The 19,819-nt window shown below is 43.7% G+C and overlaps 1 protein-coding gene across 1 annotated transcript; it reads left to right on the top strand.

Moving 5' to 3' along the window:
- The first annotated feature begins 6,009 nt into the window (after window positions 1-6,009).
- LOC142764861 (uncharacterized) lies at window positions 6,010-18,383 on the top strand. The gene is made up of 8 exons (XM_075865400.1): window positions 6,010-6,310; window positions 9,707-9,816; window positions 9,883-10,080; window positions 10,145-10,232; window positions 13,301-13,516; window positions 15,083-15,257; window positions 15,372-15,445; window positions 18,062-18,383. Exons 1-8 carry the CDS (start codon window positions 6,170-6,172, stop codon window positions 18,320-18,322), a joined length of 1,263 nt encoding a protein of 420 aa, XP_075721515.1. The 5' UTR covers window positions 6,010-6,169; the 3' UTR covers window positions 18,323-18,383.
- Window positions 18,384-19,819: the final 1,436 nt, after the last annotated feature.

The following is a 19,819-nucleotide window of genomic DNA, read 5'->3' as shown; positions in this document are numbered from 1 at the left end:
CCGGAAACGGTTCCATTTTTGTCCGGGTGACATTAGAGGAGGCTTCATGTCAGAACCCCCTAGCAGATTTTCACATACGCAGGATTAGATTGGTGGCATTAACGATGACCTGATATTTTTTATTCGTTGCCTCGTTAAATATTTGAGCCCTTGAAGAGCCATAAAATTACTTCCTCTAGTTGAAGAGTTTCCGGGTTTTACAACATAATTCGAACTTCCCCATCAATTGTTAGAACTAGTTTCAATTACATATGATTTATGTTTCAGGTCTCCTTGGACGCTGTCAAAGACGTCTACGCAATGGATGGGAGCATCGTGACACTTCGCGTGATGCATGGCATACGGGAGGCCCACCTCAATCCGAACAACTTTGAGAAGATGCGCGTCCCCTACGCCTACCAATTGTTCGGTCCACAAGTGACCCGTGGTCTGCGGTTCTACCAACAAGATGTCGAACCGTCGAGACGCAGCTGCATACAGGCGACTTTGCGGTTCTTTGAGTAAGTGTGTCCGACATCCTAATTGTGTTGGTATTAACAGCAAAGCTTACGATATGTTTGAAGAGGGAAGTAGAAGGACATATATGTTTGCACAGCTGGGCACTTGAGCATGCAATATACACTAGAGCGAGTGTACCGTGCTGAGTGTGTGTATATATCAGAGTCACCTGAAACGGCAAGCCTAGGAACTGTCGTCAACGGACACCTCATTACTACGGCGTTTTGTTCTCCTTGTGATATATTGCAGGACACTTCGAACATGCTGCAAGGGAAGCCTGTGGCATGTTCCGAAACCACATAAAACGCTCTTATAGGTTATTCGAACATCTTACTAGAATGTTAAGCTCACAGGGATAAAACAAATTTTCTCTACGCAGATTATAACATGTGGCATTTACTGCGTTTCTTGTCGCCCAAACCCCCAGCGTTTCTTTCAAACTTAGTAGTAAATTTCGCAACGTTACCTGTGCTAAGTTGTACTCAGTGTACATCTGTCCGTAAACCAAACAGCATAATTATATCATACTATTAATTTGGCGACACCTTCATGCACCTGAAATAGTGAGGCACGAATCCCCACGATGGCATGCAGTGTGATGTGCATTGCGCGGTCTTGGTAAAATTATCTTGCACACGTACAAATACATAAAACGGCGTGCAGAGAGTAACGTTCTTCTTATTTTCTTTTATTTTATGCAGGATGATAAACAGCATCATCAACATCATGTCCTCTCGGTACGCGAGAGTAGCGCTGCGGTTGAACTCAAGTGCGGTCGACTGCCTCTACACCTTTCTTGCGTACTTGACTGAATGGGAGTCGCACGTAAAAGGCACGCGGGGCTTCCTTAGTCAGTCCACAGCAGCAGGGTTTCGAGTAACCATCAAAAGCACCTTGCTATTGCTGGAATACCTGACGACGGAAGTAGGCTATGCCTACCTGATGACAGCCCGGCTCAACCAAGACCCCCTGGAGAACACTTTTGGTATAGTGCGGCAGTGCAGCGGGAATAATGATCATCCTACGCCGCAGCAGTTCCTCGACACAATGGCATGCATCAGCTTTTGCAACCTTGTGCGCTCGCCGGACAAGGGCAATGTGACTCCTGGCACACTTGACTCTCTTTTGTCCCCTATACTGTGCTCGCCTCCGTCACCGCCACCGCAGACCTCCGGCTTCACTCATGCACTAGATGAAATTCACTTTGAAAGCAATGAAAACGACATGTTGGATGATGTGGTGACACATGAGAGTGACCATGAGGCATACGTGTCTGTCAGAAGTGACCGCAGACTGGTCCACTACATAAGCGGGTATGTTGCAAGGAAATGCATCGTGCCGTTGCACTGTTCTGCTTGCGAAAACGACTTGTTGACTTCACGAGAATCTGAAAGTGCTATCGCACAGTTCACACAACAGTGTGATTACGGGGGCCTTTTGTACCCATCTTCGACCTTGTCCAACTTTATTGGTTTTCTCGAAGACACTTTCACTGAATGTTTTAGCACTCGCCGCGTGCACCATGACAGCATCATGGATGTGATAGAGCTTCTGAAGGTGAAAAAAGCAAAACTAATTGGATGCGAGGAGCACCGTGAACATGTCACGGCACGAGTGGTAGGTTTTTATGTGCTGACAAGACTGAGATTCTTTGTCAAAGCCTTGAATCGTGCACAGCCATCTAGGCGGAAGTCTGCACAACAAAGAAAACAGAGCAGGTGCTCGTAAGGAGCCAGGGTTGTTTATAAATGAAGAAGTGGCCATCAAAACAAATTCATTGAAAGTTCGGTTTCGATGTGCATTGGGAGTACTCGTGCAGTGCTACGTAGCTGACATATCAGCGATCAGAAGATGACAACGAAAGAATGGACTGACTTGCCCGCCGTGCTTGCTGTGCTCTGTGTGGTTCGGTGTTATTACACTCGCGAATAGTCATTTTACGTGACATATTTGTGGTGGAGCTGCTGGCTCTTCCCTGTACCCATCACGAAGCTCCACTTCGGACGTATCATCACGGGTCCAACCATGTCACAGGTTCAAGGAACATCGTCTTCACCACCCGCCTCTTCTGTGACTCCTACCTACGTTGTCGTATACCTCCTGCTCGTGATCCTGGCATATTTCCAGGATATATAGATCGCTTTGACGTTAGATATATATGGGGGGTTTAACGTCCCAAAACCACGATATGATTATGAGAGACGCCGTAGTGGAGGGCTCCGGAAATTTCGACCACCTGGGGTCCTTTAACGTGCACCCAAATCTTAGCACACGGGCCTACATCATTTCAGACCGCATGGGAAATGCAGCCGCAGCAGCCGGGATTCGATCTCGCGACCTGTGGGTCAGCAGCCGAGTACTTTAGCTACTGGACCACCATGGCGGGGCACGCTTTGACGTTGACAAGTGCCTTAACGTGTACGAACAGATCAGCGCCGGCTATAGGTGGGCCCGACACTCATGCTCGCCAACGTGTTTCTTTACCTTGATGGCCCACTGCAGATGTGGTTCCTGTAGGTTATTCGAACACGTTACTGAAATGTCAAGCTCACAAGGCTAAACCAAATTTCCTCTACGTAGAATATATAGTGTGACATTTACTGCGTTTGTTGTGGTTCGAGACGCACGAAGTCGACATTGCCAGCTGGGACACTTTCAAGGAGACGATCCGTGACCTTTTCGGCGACACTGCTGCACGGCAGACGACTGCACTAAATCAGTCGGCTACTCGGGTATAGGCGTCTACCGAATCGGTAGACGTCTCACGGTTACCCAGTTCTGACGAAGCCATTTTCGAAGTATGATTGGATCAGACCTTTCGCCTGATCAGGCCGATGCTCTCTGTCAGGTTTCGGACTCGATCACGGTGACATTTTTGGTATCCGTGGTCATCCCTTGGGCCAGACTAATATTGTCAAGCACCTAATTAACAATGGTGACTCTGCGCTTATCCACTGTCGGCCTTGCCGCGTGTCCGCATCAGAACGAGCAGTGATTCAAAAGGAAGTGGCCAAAATGCCAACGAAAGACACCATCGAGCCATCGTCGAGCCCTTGGGCCTTCCCAGTGGTCTTGGTAAAGAAGAAAAGCGGCTCCTGGCGTTTCTGCGCTAGTTATCGGCACCTCAAAAAAATTACGAAAAAAAAAACGTGTACCCTCTTCTCCGTATTGACGACGCACTTGACTGTCTGCATGGCGCCACCTTCTTTTCATCTCCCGACCTCCGATCTGGCTACTGGCAAATTGCTGTAGACGAAATGGATCGTGAGACAACTGCATTCGTTACCCCCTGACGGCATTTACCAATTCAAGGTCATGCCGTTTGGCCTCTGCAATGCCCCGGCAACCTTCGAGAGAATGACAGATACGCTACTTCAAGGATTTAAATGGGCGACGTGCTTGTGCTACTTGGATGACGTGATAACTTCTCACCCACCTTCGCCACACACCTTGAACGCCTTTCTACCATTCTATAATATTCCGCTCTGTCCATGATGTTCTCAGTTTCGTGGGCCTCTGCTCCTACTTTCGGCGGTTCGTGAAAACTTTGCGGCACTCGCACGGCCACTTACCGACCTTCTCAAACAAGATGCCCCATTTCATTGGGGCCCTCTTCAAACTGACGCCTTCTCTCAACTAATTACCACTCTCACGACAACCCTATTCTTGCGCATTTCGACCCCGATGCTCCTACAGAAGCGCGCACAGACACGTGTAGTCACGGCATTGGTGCAGTTTTGGCGCAAACTCAGCGGGGCAACGACCGTGCAATTGCGTATGCAAGTCGTCTCCTTTCGAAATCTCAACGCAAATACAGAGAAATTTCATTCATTGTTTGCTGTACACCTATGACTTCTTCGCCAGTTGAACACAACTTATGCGGATACGCGTTCAACGAATGATTTTGTACTATGTGCTAGCGTGTTTTTTATGTACGTCACTAACAAGACAAAACAAACCACGACCACTTGCTTGCCTTCGGCATAGCACGCTATACTTAGGATTAGGAGACCTCACATTTAAGCCTGACTGCGAAAACTCCCGTAGCTACCATGCAACCGCGGATCATTTCATGTCTACATTTTTGGCATCACGTCTGAATAGAACCAACGCACTTTCAACAAAACAAAACAACAACGACGACGACGACAATGGTTTTGCGTGATAAAACTATATACCGCGTGAGGCTCGCCGTATTCAGTGTAGCACTCTCCCAATTACGACCACCTGTGGTTCTTAGCGCCTACATCTAAGAACGCAGGCCTCTATCATTTCCACGCCATCGAAATGCAACTGTCGAGATCGGGATGCGATCCTTATCTGCGGGTCAGCAGCCTCGTGCACATCAATCACCACTGTGCCATTGACATCAAAACCGATTCCTTTACAACTGTAATGGGCAGGCCTGGTTGGTACACTACTGGAATGGTCATGACGTATCTGTCATTCTTACCTTGTGTCACGCGTCTTAAGCACTGTTCCGTGCCACCCCATCCCTACAATAAACGCTAGTGACCATCGGCCGTATGCACAAAGTGTGCACCACTAAATATGCTTTCAAAAGACAAAATGTATACGTTGACAAAAAATAGTTGTACAAGAAAAGTACATTTGTATTTCAATACTACTTCATCAAAAGCACAGGCAACCGGCGCGCTTTAGTTTTGCCGTTTAGCTGCCGCTGAGAGAGTTGAAAACGATGCAGGCGCCAATGACGCAAAAGCTAAATACAACAAAAAGCGCGCCGATCACATATAGATGCGCCCGCAAAACACAAGCATTGGTTTGCATCATTTATTTTCGCTGAGGGCGGCCATAATTATAAGATATATGTTCGCAATATCAGTTGTACAGGAATACTACATATGTATCCAAAATATCAACACGTTCACCTCTTTCCGCACACCTCGTGATCGCTTTACTCGAGCAGACAGAACATCGCTGCTTTACCAGTATTCAAACCTTCGCGACTTCCCGCCGACTGAAAATCGTTTACTTTCAGTTTTTCTTTTTCTTTTTTTAAGCGAGCCAGTGGGCGGCGACCGCAGGCGAGTGAAAGCACACCGTCTCTCTTTTATTCGCTAAAATCTCGCAAGCTATGCTTTTAAGTTTTCGTTGAATCCCGTGCGGTGGCGCTGCAAATAAATGCGCTTGCTGTCAAGTTTTTTTCTCCTTTACTTCATATCTCGCGTAATGTTTTGTAGCAATATGTAGAAACTGAAGGCATATTTAAAAAAAAAGCCAAACAATACAGTTGTACACGTGAAATTAAAAAAAAAATCTATGGTCACAGCGGTGATTCGAACCTGGGTCTTTTTAGTGGTATGCGAGCATTCTACCCCTCGACCACTTCGGCGGAGCTGCGCACGGCTCTTAAAACGACGACAGGTCACAGACTACCGATCGCAGCGCCACTAGCGGATTTGACCCCGTTTGGGCTTCACTTTTAATGCATTGGTGCTGCGGCCGGTCCGGGCACTCCCCTTGTTCTAGTACACTCTAACTAGAGTAAAGAGGTAAAAGAACGAGGTGTTTATTTCTCCATCGCTGTGTGCCACTGTAGTACAAGCCAAGACAAGCACGTAAGCCGTTCGCCTCTTTCGCGCCTTGCTGAACTTGCCGTAGGACTGCTTCTCCGTTTGTGTGCTTTTTTCTTTTTGCTGCCGTGAAAATGTCGACACCGATTCAATGCTTGGTGTCATGGAAGGAGCGCAAGAAGATTATCTCCATTAACGGACACACCATGGAAGATGTCTTGGCTGCCGTGAAGGCTACAGATTTTGGAGATGTCGCGTCAACCGGCAGAATAGAGGTACGTTCTGGAAGTGCCTTTTGTTTTCTTCGCTCATACATTGCTCATACATGGCATTGCTGAGTAACCCAGGGGACCCATCTGCAATAGCGCGCGAATAGGAGAACAATACATGGCATTGCTGAGTAACCCAGGGGACCCATCTGCAATAGCGCGCGAATAGGAGAACAAAGAAGGAAAGTGTGTCCCAACTTGGGAGGCAGTCTTTTTTTTTTACTTGAGGAGCTGCAATATTTTTGTCGTATATAGTGTACCTTTGTTAAGCACTTAATGAAAGCATAAATGTGGCGGTCGTGTTTCAGCACCGGTGCTCGTTCACGCAAGTAATTAGCACTGGCCTTATGTGCGTAAAGATAAACACCAAGGTAAAATACATAGTGTGTCACGTGTGATGTGTCAATTCGAAGGAAGTGGTGACGTAAACCAAATGAAAAAAATCGGATGCCTTTATTTGAATAGAACCTAAGTGTTTCATTTGTGTGAGCACCAGAAGCCACTCCAACAGTTCAGTCAGGGATAGTAGGTTGTGGTATGCTGGCCTTGTCAGTGCACAAATGGCTAAAGGGATTTGGATGAACCAATGCCACCAAGAAACGTGATAATGGGAAGCATGAATGTAGGGTGTAGTTGTAGCTTCTGTATTAGCTGCTGTGGCCACACTGTTACTGTGCACTTAATAAAGTGCTAAGCCCCTGGCTGTATTTACTTCCACTAAAATGACGTCCCTTTTCCGTTTTGTAATGCAGCTGTAACGACAAGAAATAATGCCAGCCTTTTTGCTACTATGTTATCTATGTTACATTGGAGAAAGGGTCACTTTTGGCACAGTGAAAAATGCCAAAATGTTACTGTTACTGCGAAATGTTATGATGAATACCTTGCAACACTAGAGAATGCAAAGCATAAAATAAACTGAAATTTCATTGAATATAATAGGCTGCTCACAAGAAATGATCCTGCAGAGTATCAGCCATGCTTGCATCAAAGTAGTTATTGGCAGTAAAATCATAAGACGAAGAAAAGAAAACATGAGGACGAGTGCTGACAACGTATGGCAAAATTGCTGCTCCCGACACAAGTGTTTAATTAATTTGCATCTTCTCGAAGCCACCTATTCATTCACCACTCAGCCTGTCCCACATACATTTTGCCCACGGTGCAAGAATACTTCAGGTGAACGAACGTTGCGAAGCGAGCGCTTGGCGGGGAGGTACCGATTATGTTCTCGTTTGCGGCATGCCGATAGATGGCTCGACAGACTGAGGACCATGGCGGGCTGTTGGCAAAATCCGCAAAGCACATCCAGCACGTGGGCGGTGGGTCCCAATCTGAGAAAACTGGCCTATCGCACGATATCAACCACGCGACACCCATAGAGCGGCACCACTGAAAAGGGGGGTGATAAGGGAACGGGGTTGATGGCGGCGCGAAGTTGTTGTGGCGACAATAAATGAGCGCCGTTACTTTCTTACGTCACGGGGTTTTCCTACACCCAGATGGGGGGGGGGGGAGAGAAGCCGGGGCAAAATTTGTAGCGCCATCTCTCGGGCCTCTTGCGAACCAGAACATTATCAGGCAGCGAATAGTCCCGGCGTTCACTCACCTAGAATATTCTTGCACCGTGATCTTGCCGCATCAGCATTGAATTTCTTAGATGCTGCCTGTAGCACACATGGTCTTTTTCTTGAAACAAGTGGCACTGCCTCTTACCTTTTGTTCAGGAAGTGATGTATAACCAGCTTCAAGGGTGCTGAAAAACACCATGTGAGCACTAGTGTGTCCAGCTGTCATTTTTATTTGATGCGACACACTATGGAAAGAAGGAATGACAGTAGTATTACTAATTCTGCATCATGCTCATGCACCACCATCAGTAGAACTTCAAGCAGCGACACGAGCAGATGACATGCAAAACCAGCAGTAATTAGTCTCAATTTAGCTTGGAAAGCTGGGCCACACCCTGTGTGTGCAGGAACGAAATACTGCATTCCACATGGCAGATGGTTCACTAGCTCCTTTTGCTCTCAAAAGGGCAACAAGCTCTATGAGAGGGTGAATACTCCTAGCTAACACAGCTGGTGAAGAAGTGCATAACAAGGTCAAGAAATCTTATGCTACTTTTTGACAAAAGATCATTTGTTAGTGTGAACAAATTCCGAGCGATTTCGAATGTTCTGATGATGCTTTGTGCTTCTTAATGCTTCCCCATTGTAGACGTAAATATCGCTAGAAGATCGACCACATTCCGAACATGTGAACCACTTATAAACCAACCGATTCTCCAGAAAGTCACCGAGAACTGGTGCCGAGCCTGAGTCAATACATGTGTTTTTGGCACATTATAGGCACTGCCAGCTGTATAGGAAAAGCACAGATGGAAATCAAGCAACTGGAAACAAGCAATGAAACTCCAGCCTTCCATGCTGGCCTCCTCGTGCGCCCCTCGCATTTCTTCATCTTTCAATGTTTCTCTGTCTCCTCTTCACAAACATTGCACTTGTCGTTCCTGAAAGCCTCATTCATAGCAGAGCCTGTTGCTCTTTGAGTTCACTTATTTGAAGAAGAAAAAAAGTATCGAACTGTCCATCATTCAAAATTCATTATACCACACTCGCACACACAAGACGCAGCCCTGCTTTTCGAGACTGACTACTGCTGGTTTTCTGCATCATCTGCTCATGTCGTACTGAAGTTCATCTGACAAGCTGCAGTCAGTCCCGACATCCATAGGGTGTAGTGTCGAATCAAGGAGGCTGGCAGACGTGCTACTGCTCACATGTGCTCTCAGTGCCCACGAAACAGGTGGTACGTGTTGCCTAGTGAACAAAAAGAGAAGAGGATGTGCTGCTTGTTCCAAAAACACACAAAGTCTGCCACATGCATCGTCTATAAAATTCGATGTTCATAATGAATTACATACAGCGCGATATGGACTTTTTTATGCAAAACCAACTAGCCCAAAGCTTCACTCGATGTTCATGCAGCAAGATGTATGTGGGATTTGCTATTCAGTTGACATTCAGCGCCTATCCTCATGTTTTTTTTTTTTTTCTTCGTCCTGTGTTTGCGCTGTTAATTTATCTGATACAGTTGATATTCAGCGTCTATCCTCATGTTTTCTTTCTTCGTCCTGTGGTTGCGCTGTTAATTTATCTCGTACACGCGCCAACTAGCCTGTCTTTTGCCACTTGAAAGTAAAACTGGTATGTGTAAATAAACATGACAGGGACATGGAAAGAATGAACAAGAACAGTTTGCCACTTGTTCACTTCATGCATACAAATTGCACCTGTGTGGCTAGCATAGTAATGTCTTTGAAATAATACTGACAGCTGAAAGTTTTATTATTTGTTGCCCACGGTAATTGTGTTTGTATAAGCATTAAATTTCTTTCAGGTTTACAATGCACAATTTGAAGCTTATGTCGACCCTCCAGGGAACCATGTCTTTTGTGATGGGAGCAAAATTAGAATAATCACTGATGAGGCCATGCCTCATGCTTGCAGGTGAGTAGCTCAACTTCGAATTGTTGCACCAAACTGAAAGCCTGCTGATTTTTATCCTGTTTTCAGCACAAATGAACTGCTTGTGGTTTCTCCCGAGTTGGAGCCATCAACTACTCAACCTTTTCACGGAAGTGATTATAGACTGCCACCCCTTCCCTTAGACCTAAAAGTTGCCATTGGCAATACAGAACTCGGAAAAGTTTCGAGTCGGACAAAATCAAGGATTGTGTCTTGGTTAAGCCACCATTTGATGAACTTCACTGTGTAAGTGCCTCCGTACTCTCCTGTATATTATTGAATACCGGCTGAACATTTGTTGCTTTCATAGATACCCAGGAAGGCGGCTCTATGAGGCTGCTTCAAAGGCACTCGTTGTTGAATACCCTGTCCTTAGAGACACAATTGGTACTGGTTGGGTAAGTGAAATTTTTTACGATTTGGACATATCGCAATATCCACAGAAAATGTTTGGCAGATTATGATAATGCTATCAGTTGGAAAGAAAAAGGGACTGGAAAAGAAAACGGTGAAACATATAAGATTGTTTGAATAACTATATTCTTTGCATTCTCGAGACATCATATCGGACCGGCACGGTGATATTAAAATTGTATATTGTGTGTGCTGCATGCTAATTAGTAACAATCTGGTGTCACGCGGAATGCACTATTTTACGTGCAATTTTCGAACCTGGCTTGTGGCATGTTTTGTCACTTCTAGAACTAAGGAGTAGCTGGTGCCTCATTTGTGCACCAACATCTGCTTTCATGGCAATAAAAAAAAAAAGCAAAATGTATGTGAATGGGAAAACTAGGAATAAAGAACGAAAACAAACATTTGAGAGCTACAAGGCTAAACATAGAATGTAGCACAAGCAAGTAACAAGTCCTTTTATCTGAGGGCGGAGGGGGGGTGAAGGAGCACAAGTGCACATTAGAATCGGGGTTTGCACTATTTTTTTTTTTTCATGTAAATGTTGTGTGCGTTGGAGTTGGGTAAGTCGGTAAGCTAATGTATGGGTCATTGTATGGGTCATTCAACGCCAACTTGTACGAGCCTTGGCGCTCAACCATCTGCGATATCAACAATGGACCATCCATATAAAGCAAGAAGTGGCCCGCCGAAATATTTTTGGGTGAAAAAAGGTCCTCAGGATCAATAAACAAAGTTCTTCACTGACTGACTGGGAGCAGCAAGCCACACATGAAGTTTTTTCGGAAAGCTTGAAACTTTAGCTTGTAACACGCGTAGTGAAAAAATCTGGTCTTTCCAAATTAAGTTAGGACAAAATTTTTCCTATAGAATGATGGTAGGCTTTTTACTAAAAATAGGTTTAACAAACTTTTATGTTTGCATGGGTTTTTATGTTACCTTAAATATGGACACAATTTTTAATGTTTGGGATTTTTTTACAAACAGACTACATTTAGTGATATGCAATATTTTGTATTGTTTGAGTGTCAGAAACTTTTACTGTCACACAAAAAATAGTTTGAGACACATATACTGTCAAATGGCTTGCAAAGCTGGCGACAAAGTTGCATAAAAGGTAATTTTTGCTCTAGTTTAGTCGTAAATTTTACACTGAGGTTGTTCTAGTAAAATTATGCTAAATAGCATATTTACTAGCAACATCAATTATCTATTCGTGGAGACAGTTTTATCAAATTACTTTTTGTTTTAAGAAAGTTAAATATTTGTGAAGTGTACTACTGGTTCTTGCACGTGTTCTGTCATCGAAGAAATGCGTCTAGCAGTAAGTAAAACATACGTTGGCTCAAGTTCTGCAGCGGAACATCTAGACTACATAATCGCATAATCATCGTTGCATTGTTGTCTGTGCTTACTGTAATGTTTTATATTGAGTATTAGCCTTGGTCAGTGAGAAATGCGAGCCCTACTGGAGTGTGTTTAACCTCGTACGGCTTCCATTGATGGCCCGCATTGTCTGATTACATAAGGGGTAATTAACACTCATGTGTGTGATACTTTGTTACCTACACATTTAATTAAATGTGGGAAAAGAAAAAGATATTTGTTGCTTGAATATACCAGATAAGTTGCACTTATGAACACACACAATCCTATACAAGTGATGATGTTTGACCAGTGCCATAGGTTGGTGCAAAATTATGTGTCCTTGATATAGCAACATATATTTTTATGAACCGTAGTGTTCTTCCCACTTTTAAGTGTGAAGAACACTCTATTGTTGTGGTTGCAGATTGCAGCTTCATTTGCATCGGATGAAGGATCCTGCAGATGCTTAAAAGTTTTTTTTATAACTTGACACATGCCTAAATTAGGCTCAGGGCTCTTTAACGAGATATCATGCTTGCGATAGTTCTGCTTGCGAATGTTTCTGCTTGCGAATGTATCATGCTTGCGAATGTTTGCGATAGTTCTAGGAGCACCTGACAGCAGGCCTGCTGTGGCGAAGCATGAAGATACAGACGTGCGAGAGATAATTGAAGCTGATGCTATCTTTCGCAAAGGTGACACGTGCGTAAGTGCACCGTCAGTTGACCTGTTAGATCGGGAAAGTGGCTAGTGGATAGACTGGTGGCACCACTGTGCACGGATATATAGCTTGGCGTTTCCTGAAAATAAAAATTGTTGAAGCTAGCGCATTGTGTTGTCCACTCCCTCATGTCCCTGTCTCTTAGCGCTCAATATGTCGTCAAGTTCTATTTACCAGCAAGCCCAAAAAATGGCACTATCAAAATACAATACGCTTTGAAATATTTTAGATCACGTGCACACAAAATTTAAAAATGAAATTTTGAACTCAATTTTCTCCTCTATCAATACACCTATGATGGTGAAATAAATTACGCTATAGAACTCTGAGCACAATTTATCAATCTTAACAAATTCATTGTTTCTCTTTTGTGTCCCTTTAATGTGTTGCACCTAACATCATGTTTCTTTTTATCTCAAATATTTGTTTATGTAGCATGAACTTCAATGAGACCACTACGTAATCTCTATGTAAATAGTCTTCCAAAGTCCAATATGCTTATTTGCAGGACTCTTGGAAAGTATCCATCCAGTATAAATTCGGGTACATGCGAAGAACTCTCAGTACTCTGCCTGCTGTGCAGGAAGCCAAGGAGGTCTATGGAAAACGGAAACCTCAAGATAGTGCCATTGCTGCACAAACTAAACGGCAACGCCGCGTGGTAGCAATTTCTGTTTTTAAGTTCATTTCAATGTTTTACAAGTAACATTTGCATGTGGCTTAGCTCGCTAATAACAGTCTACGGCTTCATCATCGCTTGAGTAAGTGAAATGTTTTGGCACTAAAACGGCACTCCGCATGAGCTGTCTTTTTCTGCTTCAACAAGCCCCATTTTAAAAAAAATAAAAAATGTGGGGGGGGGGTTAATGACATAACTAGGTAGCAGCATGTTGCCTTAATTCCAGGAAGACTATGGTTGCCTTATACAAGTGTTCGTTCTACTTTTTTTTTTTACCCTGTTAGACAACAAGCATCCCATATGATGACCACGATGAAGGTGTTTTAGTGGGACACTTGGAATTCATGTCCAAAGAGATGTCGAAGCGTGCTCCGGACCTCCAGAAATTGAGCGAATCGATGAAGCAGACACGCTCTTCTAGGAGGTCGTGGATGAAAGATACAGTGCCTACAACAGCTGAGATACTTGAAAAGTATCCCGCTTTAGGAAATGTTGAGATGGTCAGTATCATGTGAATGCAGCATCTGCATTGCATGCTTTCACTTACGATATTTACCAGCTGTCTTTTTGAAACTTGAATAGGTTTTCAAAAGTAGCTTGTGAACAGGTTAGTGGGTCTTTAGCTGTACTACATTGAAGCAGGCATTGCTTGCACAACAGTGCTATGGTCAAGTTTTTAAGGAATTATTCATTCATTCTTTACTGACTTAAAGCCTCATTTTTATGTTAAATGCATGCAGGGAAGCAAGAGGCTGTCTGCTTAGCTATTTCGAGCATATTTCTGCTTCCCAGACCACTGGCTCCAAATCTGTTTTAAAATTTAAGTATGTTCACACTCTAACAAAGTTTACCAAAAAGCGTCCCGTGGATGGTTCGATACGATCATTATACAGTCCCAAATCCTTGACTACCAGGCTTATGAAAGCAGTAGAATACTAGCACGAAAACACATGGAGAAAAGAGTGGACGACACACTGCACTTCTCGCAACATAGTTTATTGCTGCAGCTGTAACATGCGCTTAAATACATGTAGGTGCAACTCCTCAAGTATATAATTAAAATTATGTTACACACCTTCGTGTTTTTTTAATTAGGTGTATGTTACGGCTGCAGCAATAAACTATGTTGTAACAAGTGCAGTGTGCCGTTCACTCTTCTTCTGTCCATGTGTTCTCGCGCTAGTATTCTACTGTCATGAATATCCAACAAGCCTAAGCCGCTACCAGTGTTATGAAAGCACTTGACACTAACTCCTGGCTTTTTTATTTATTTTTTGTTTGTTTGACAAAGCATTTTTAATTGATTTCATTTCAGTGGGCAAACACTGGCCGACATGTAAAATAATAACATGTTTATGCCACCATTCCACAATAGCAATAGCAAAACAGATTGCAGTAAATGACTTGTGCATTGAGACAACTTTGTCTGCTTAGTTTTATATATTTGCTTTTGCATTTATTTTTCTTTTTTTACTCATGATGGCTGTCAGCTACAACAGAAATTTTCGAGAATGTCTTATGATGTTGCCAAAAAAAAAATAATTTTGGGTAGCAGATGGCACATAGTGTTGATAATTTGAATCATCATCATCAGCCTGATTACGTCCACTGCAGGACAAAGGCCTGCAGTGGAGTCAATATTTGAGTCAATTTTTTTTTTCGTGCTCAAATTCAGACAAATCTGAAAATGCATCAAGGTATATTGGGCATTGTCCATTCGCATTCACTCTGACGTAAGCACTGAAATGATGCCATAAACTGCATTTGAATCATTTTTTTTTAGGTTAGTATCATTCTGACAACAACTACACCTGCAGAAGCAAATAAACTTGTTTTTGATAAAATAAGCCACTTCGCGATATAAAAATTTTTTAATGTGTTCAGCCAAAAAAAATTGGGACCTGCTCTGTAAATATCTAGATACACCCATGTGTGTTTTTGTTTTCTCTACGACGAATTGACTGCCAAGTGTCTTTTTGACCTTCATTTCATTTATATGTTAGCTGGAAACTTGTTGCCCAGATTTGTAATTGCAAATTAATTTAAATATACTTCTATGATTATAGCTTCATGAAGAATTTACAGCAATAACAAGCATCCAGATGGAAAAAAAGCTGTTGGAATTTTTCAACAACTTTGGACCCAGGATTCTGGAGCTACTGAAAACTCGCCATTCAACAAAGGACCTGGTGAAGGAGCTCGAGAAGGAGCTTGAAAAACTGGAAGGCAATAGCCGTAAATGTAAGTATGTAAAGTATGTTCAGTCATTCTAGGTTCTCTTTGTATTACTGTTGTGATATTGCTGTGTGATTGTGATATTATTGCTGTGATATTGCAATAACAATCCTTTTCCAGATCGATTTGCAGTTGCCTTAATAGAACTCCTCCCACTGCTGCTGAAAGAGAAGCCGAAATTTCTGAGGGGCCCTGTAAGTAACTTTACGTTTCATTTAGTAAAGTAAAGCATATTGAAAAGGAAACGGCACAATTTTTTTGCACAGAAACAATGGTAAAGTGAAAAATAAAAACTTTTGACATAAATTTCATTGCACCCTAAAAGTTTATATGTTAAGGAAAACCCTATTATAATAAACACTAAAGCGTGACATGACCTTTTGGAATGACCATGCCTGCTTCTTTAGAAATGAGCATTTCTTCTGCATCTGTTTGTCGCAGAGGGAATTGTCATTTCTAGATGAGCACGTGTGCTTATGCCAGAAGGTCATGTCGTGCTTTAGCGTTTCCGTTGATAAATTTTCTCTTAGTATATTGCAATGCATATTATCTTGATGTATTCGGGTCTCACCCGCAATGTTTGTTTACAAGACTCCACTCAGACCACGGCGTGGTGTGTTGGAAGCCTCACGATTGTGTTAGATGATTCCGTTATGATTGCGCGCCGGACGCCAATACAGTCGACGTCCGATTTCCCGGACCCTCAAGGGACCACGAAAACGTCCGCAAAAACGAATGCACGTGAAAATGCACCTTTTCTTGTAGGTATTTTTCGCTGACTGAGAGGGTAATGACCGGAGTACAAGATTTCCATTGCAATTCAGCCAATACATCGTTTAGGTGGCTCTGAAAATAGCCGTTTATTTATAAAAAAAATCTGACGTGGCCTGCGCTACCTCATAGGTCAGCACTTGGGCGCGAAGTAGTCGCCTATTTTCTTTTGCACGACGTTCCTCTTGCCCGCGATCATGTCTGCCTCAATTTCAGTCAACGTCATGTTGCTGCTGTACATTGATGATAGTGTCATCAGTGCTCACGTCAACTCCGAGCTCGTTGGCTGGGTAGGTGATGGCTCTTCGTTCACGGTGTCAGAGTCGTCGGAATCCTCCGTAACTTGACGAATGATTTCGTGATCGGTTAAGTCCGCACATAGCTCAAGGTCTTTGTCAGCGTCGGCGAAGCCCTCAAAGGTTATCCCAGCTGGAATCGACACGCCGGCAGGGCGCAGGACGAAGGAGCAGTTGGTGCCATCGCTGTAAATGGTGAATCCGCTAGACGAAAAGTGCAGCACGAAACGGCTAGGAACTCGATGGATGCTGGAGGTCGGGAAACGTGATCACTGAAGATAGCGCGCAGCAGCAAACGATCAACCGCAGGCACGACTGCAGAGCTGACAAAACAACACGTGAACGAACTCAGCGAGGTTTGGCTTGGCTAAGCCGCGGCTAGCAATAGATTGACACATGCGGTTTCGAGGTTACGGCAGCCGCGGCGCGGTGCGGGAGTTGGCAACGGTGCGAGTATGGCGGGTTCGAGGATATAAAAACAAACAAAATGGCGGCGTCAATGGTAACTTTCGGTCGGCGGTTAACAGTAAAAAGTACGGGAAATTGGATGCCAAAGGCTATAAGCGTCCGGAATTTCGGACTTTTTAATACATTGACTCTATGGGGAACTTGACGGTGCCGCAGATGAGTCCGGGAAATCGGGCATGTCCGGAATTTTGGGCGTCCGGGAAATCCGACGTCGACTGTAGTCTTGCTTCGTTGAGTGATTACGCGGCCACCATTGATAATGCTGGAATCTTTGATCGCACATGTATAAAAACAAGCACGCTTTACCACCTGTCAGAGGACCAATGGACATCGCTTTGTTCGCCACTAACAGTGCAATGTACAGATGGGCCACGTCTGCGTATAGCGCGTGAGCAGCCGGCCTTGCTTTGCGGCACGACACCTTGTGTGGTCATTGCGGGTTGTGATGTCGCGTGCACAGGAGCATGCACAGCTTTACAGACATGCGGGCCTGTTTTGCACAGGTGAGAATGGTGGAAAGTGTACCTGTTTAGCCAAAGATTCGCGATCCCTCAGGGCACTTTCGTCACATCTATTTCATAAAACAAAGGGCATTTTGATGGATATAGCGAGCCTGCACCAATGATGCAAGCTTTGTGGCTTTTTTGAGGCATGCGATTATATGTAGATATGATGATGCCAACAGCTGCGGAAAAAAAAAAGTCTAGACGGCCACAGAATCAAAACGATCACAAAGAGTGCGTTGTTTTGCAGCGTGTGTTATCAGTCGAAACGCGCCTCTTCTTATGCAATAGATATGACCAAAGTGCCTTGAGCGAGCGCGGATTTTTGGTTAAACAAGCACACCTGCCAACGTTGTCACCCGTGCAGAGCAGGCCTGCACGTTTGTAAGGCCGCGCATGCTCCTGTGCACGCGGCGTCACAACCTACAACGGCCGCAAGGTGTCTTGCCACAGAGCAACGCCGGCTGCTCGTGCACTATACGCAGACGTGACTGCGGCTGTACATTATTTGCAAAGTGTCTTTTCCTTTCGCGGCCACAAGTTCAGCGAAATAAAGATTTAATCTTCGGCAGCCCGACTGCTTGCTTCGTCCGGATCATGACTCTGTGACAATATATACGTTTCATGTGCAATGAAATTTGAGTCACGAGTCAACTCTCATTTGTGTTGTTTCTTTTATTATTCGTTGTCACCATTTGAAAAAAATTTGCTCTTTTCCATTTTTTAGCATTTTGATTCTGCTAATGGCTAATACTAATGTTTAACTTTACAGGACATCTACCCTGCTCTTTGTTTTGAGGGAACAAGTATCAGAGAGGCCGAAGAAATGACCGTAGTGTTTGAGGCATTCAACATTCATGTCGTCGATGTTATAGCCGGCATGACGGCTATCATGGAACTGTATTGGGTACTGGACATCATGTACTCGGAGAGTAACAAAAACACCTTAACGCTCCTCGAGTACTTTTGTGGACTACCAAGTGTGCCCAGAGCACCACTACTTTTAAGGACGATTTCGTCGATCAAGAGCTGATCTGACAGCAATGTGCAATAAGCAGAGCTTATATAATAAAGATTGAAGTGTGTGTATCAAATGCTGAAAGTTATGTATTTATGGCATGTTAGATGATGAAACTTGTGGTTTTCGTCATGTCTGCAGAAAGCCTTTCACCAACAACATGCACAAGAAATCTAGTTGTAGAGCCGCACTTCACCTATATTTGGGATCCTCTCATTATCTGAGGTTTCCTGCACTTTACCGTGCAACTAAAGCAGTCGGAGAGTGATTAGCGATTAGTATGTTACTGAAGTTTCTAAGTTCGTAATGTTTTTATCAAGTAGTGTGGGACGTGTTACGATTTGCACTTAGTAAGTGGTTAGGACCAATTACTAACTGGTTGCTAAGAGGGTAGTATTTGTTACAAACATGCTGCTTGCTTTATTTACTAAGAGGGTAGTATCTGTTACTAAGAGGCTGCTTGCTTCAGTTACTAAGAGGGTAGTATGTGTTACTAACATGCTGCTTGCTGCAGTTACTAAGAGGGTAGTATCTGTTACTAACAGACTTCTTGCTGCAGTTACTAAGAGGGTAGTATCTATTACTAAGATACTGCTTGCTTCAGTTACTAAGAGGGTACTATCTGTTACGAGCATGCTGCTTGCTGCAGTTACTAAGAAGGTAGTATTTGTTACTAACAGACTGCTTGCTGTAGTTACTAAAATAGTACAACCTGTTACTAAGAGGGTAGTATCTGTTACTAAGGTACTGCTTTCTTCTGTTACTAAGAGGGTAGTATCTGTTACTAACATGCTGCTTGATTCAGTTACTAAGGGGGTAGTACTTGTTACTAACACGCTGCTTGCTTCAGTTACTAAGAGGGTAGTATATGTTACTAAGATGCTGCAACTTCTGTTACTAAGAGGGTAGCACCTGTTACTAAGATGGTAGTATCCGTTACTAACATACTTGCTTAGTAGCGGTTACTAAGCCTCTTGTTACTAACTCCAGTTACTAAGAGGGTAGTAACATATGTGACAAGCACTTAGTAAGTGAAACTTAGTAAGTATTACAACCCTTTTTTTAAGAGTGTACGGCGCCGAAAACGGCCCTTGTTGTGACCTCATACAGCTTTCGCTGTAAAATTTAATGAAGAAACTGTGGAAAGTGTTTCGCGCTGTTTTGTAGATTTGTAGCTGAATAGTCTGAACTGAGCCGCTTCGTGGAGGGTTGGACTTCCCGTTCTCTTCGAACTTTTGTATGGTGTTACCGACTTTTTAGGTAGCTCTATCTAGAGCCTTAAAACACATGACCACGGGTGGTCCCAAAATTATCATGGTGGAATTTCGGCAATGATATTAAAAAAAGAAATGTTTCAGTCACCATAGACAAGTACGAAAAATGGTTGCGCCGCAGGAAGTGGCGTGAAAGAGCGTTGGCTACATAATGAGAGCGTCCGCTTTCGATGCGGGAGGTACCGAGTTCGATTCCCAGTGCCGACAGGACACCCACCAGTTTTTTCCAATGGGTAGA

The sequence above is a fragment of the Rhipicephalus microplus genome, chromosome 1, assembly GCF_043290135.1.
Source record: "Rhipicephalus microplus isolate Deutch F79 chromosome 1, USDA_Rmic, whole genome shotgun sequence".
Classification (NCBI taxonomy): Eukaryota; Metazoa; Arthropoda; class Arachnida; order Ixodida; family Ixodidae; genus Rhipicephalus; species Rhipicephalus microplus.
The sequence above is the reverse complement of the archived record's forward strand: the minus strand, read 5'-3'. Positions and strand labels throughout refer to the sequence as shown.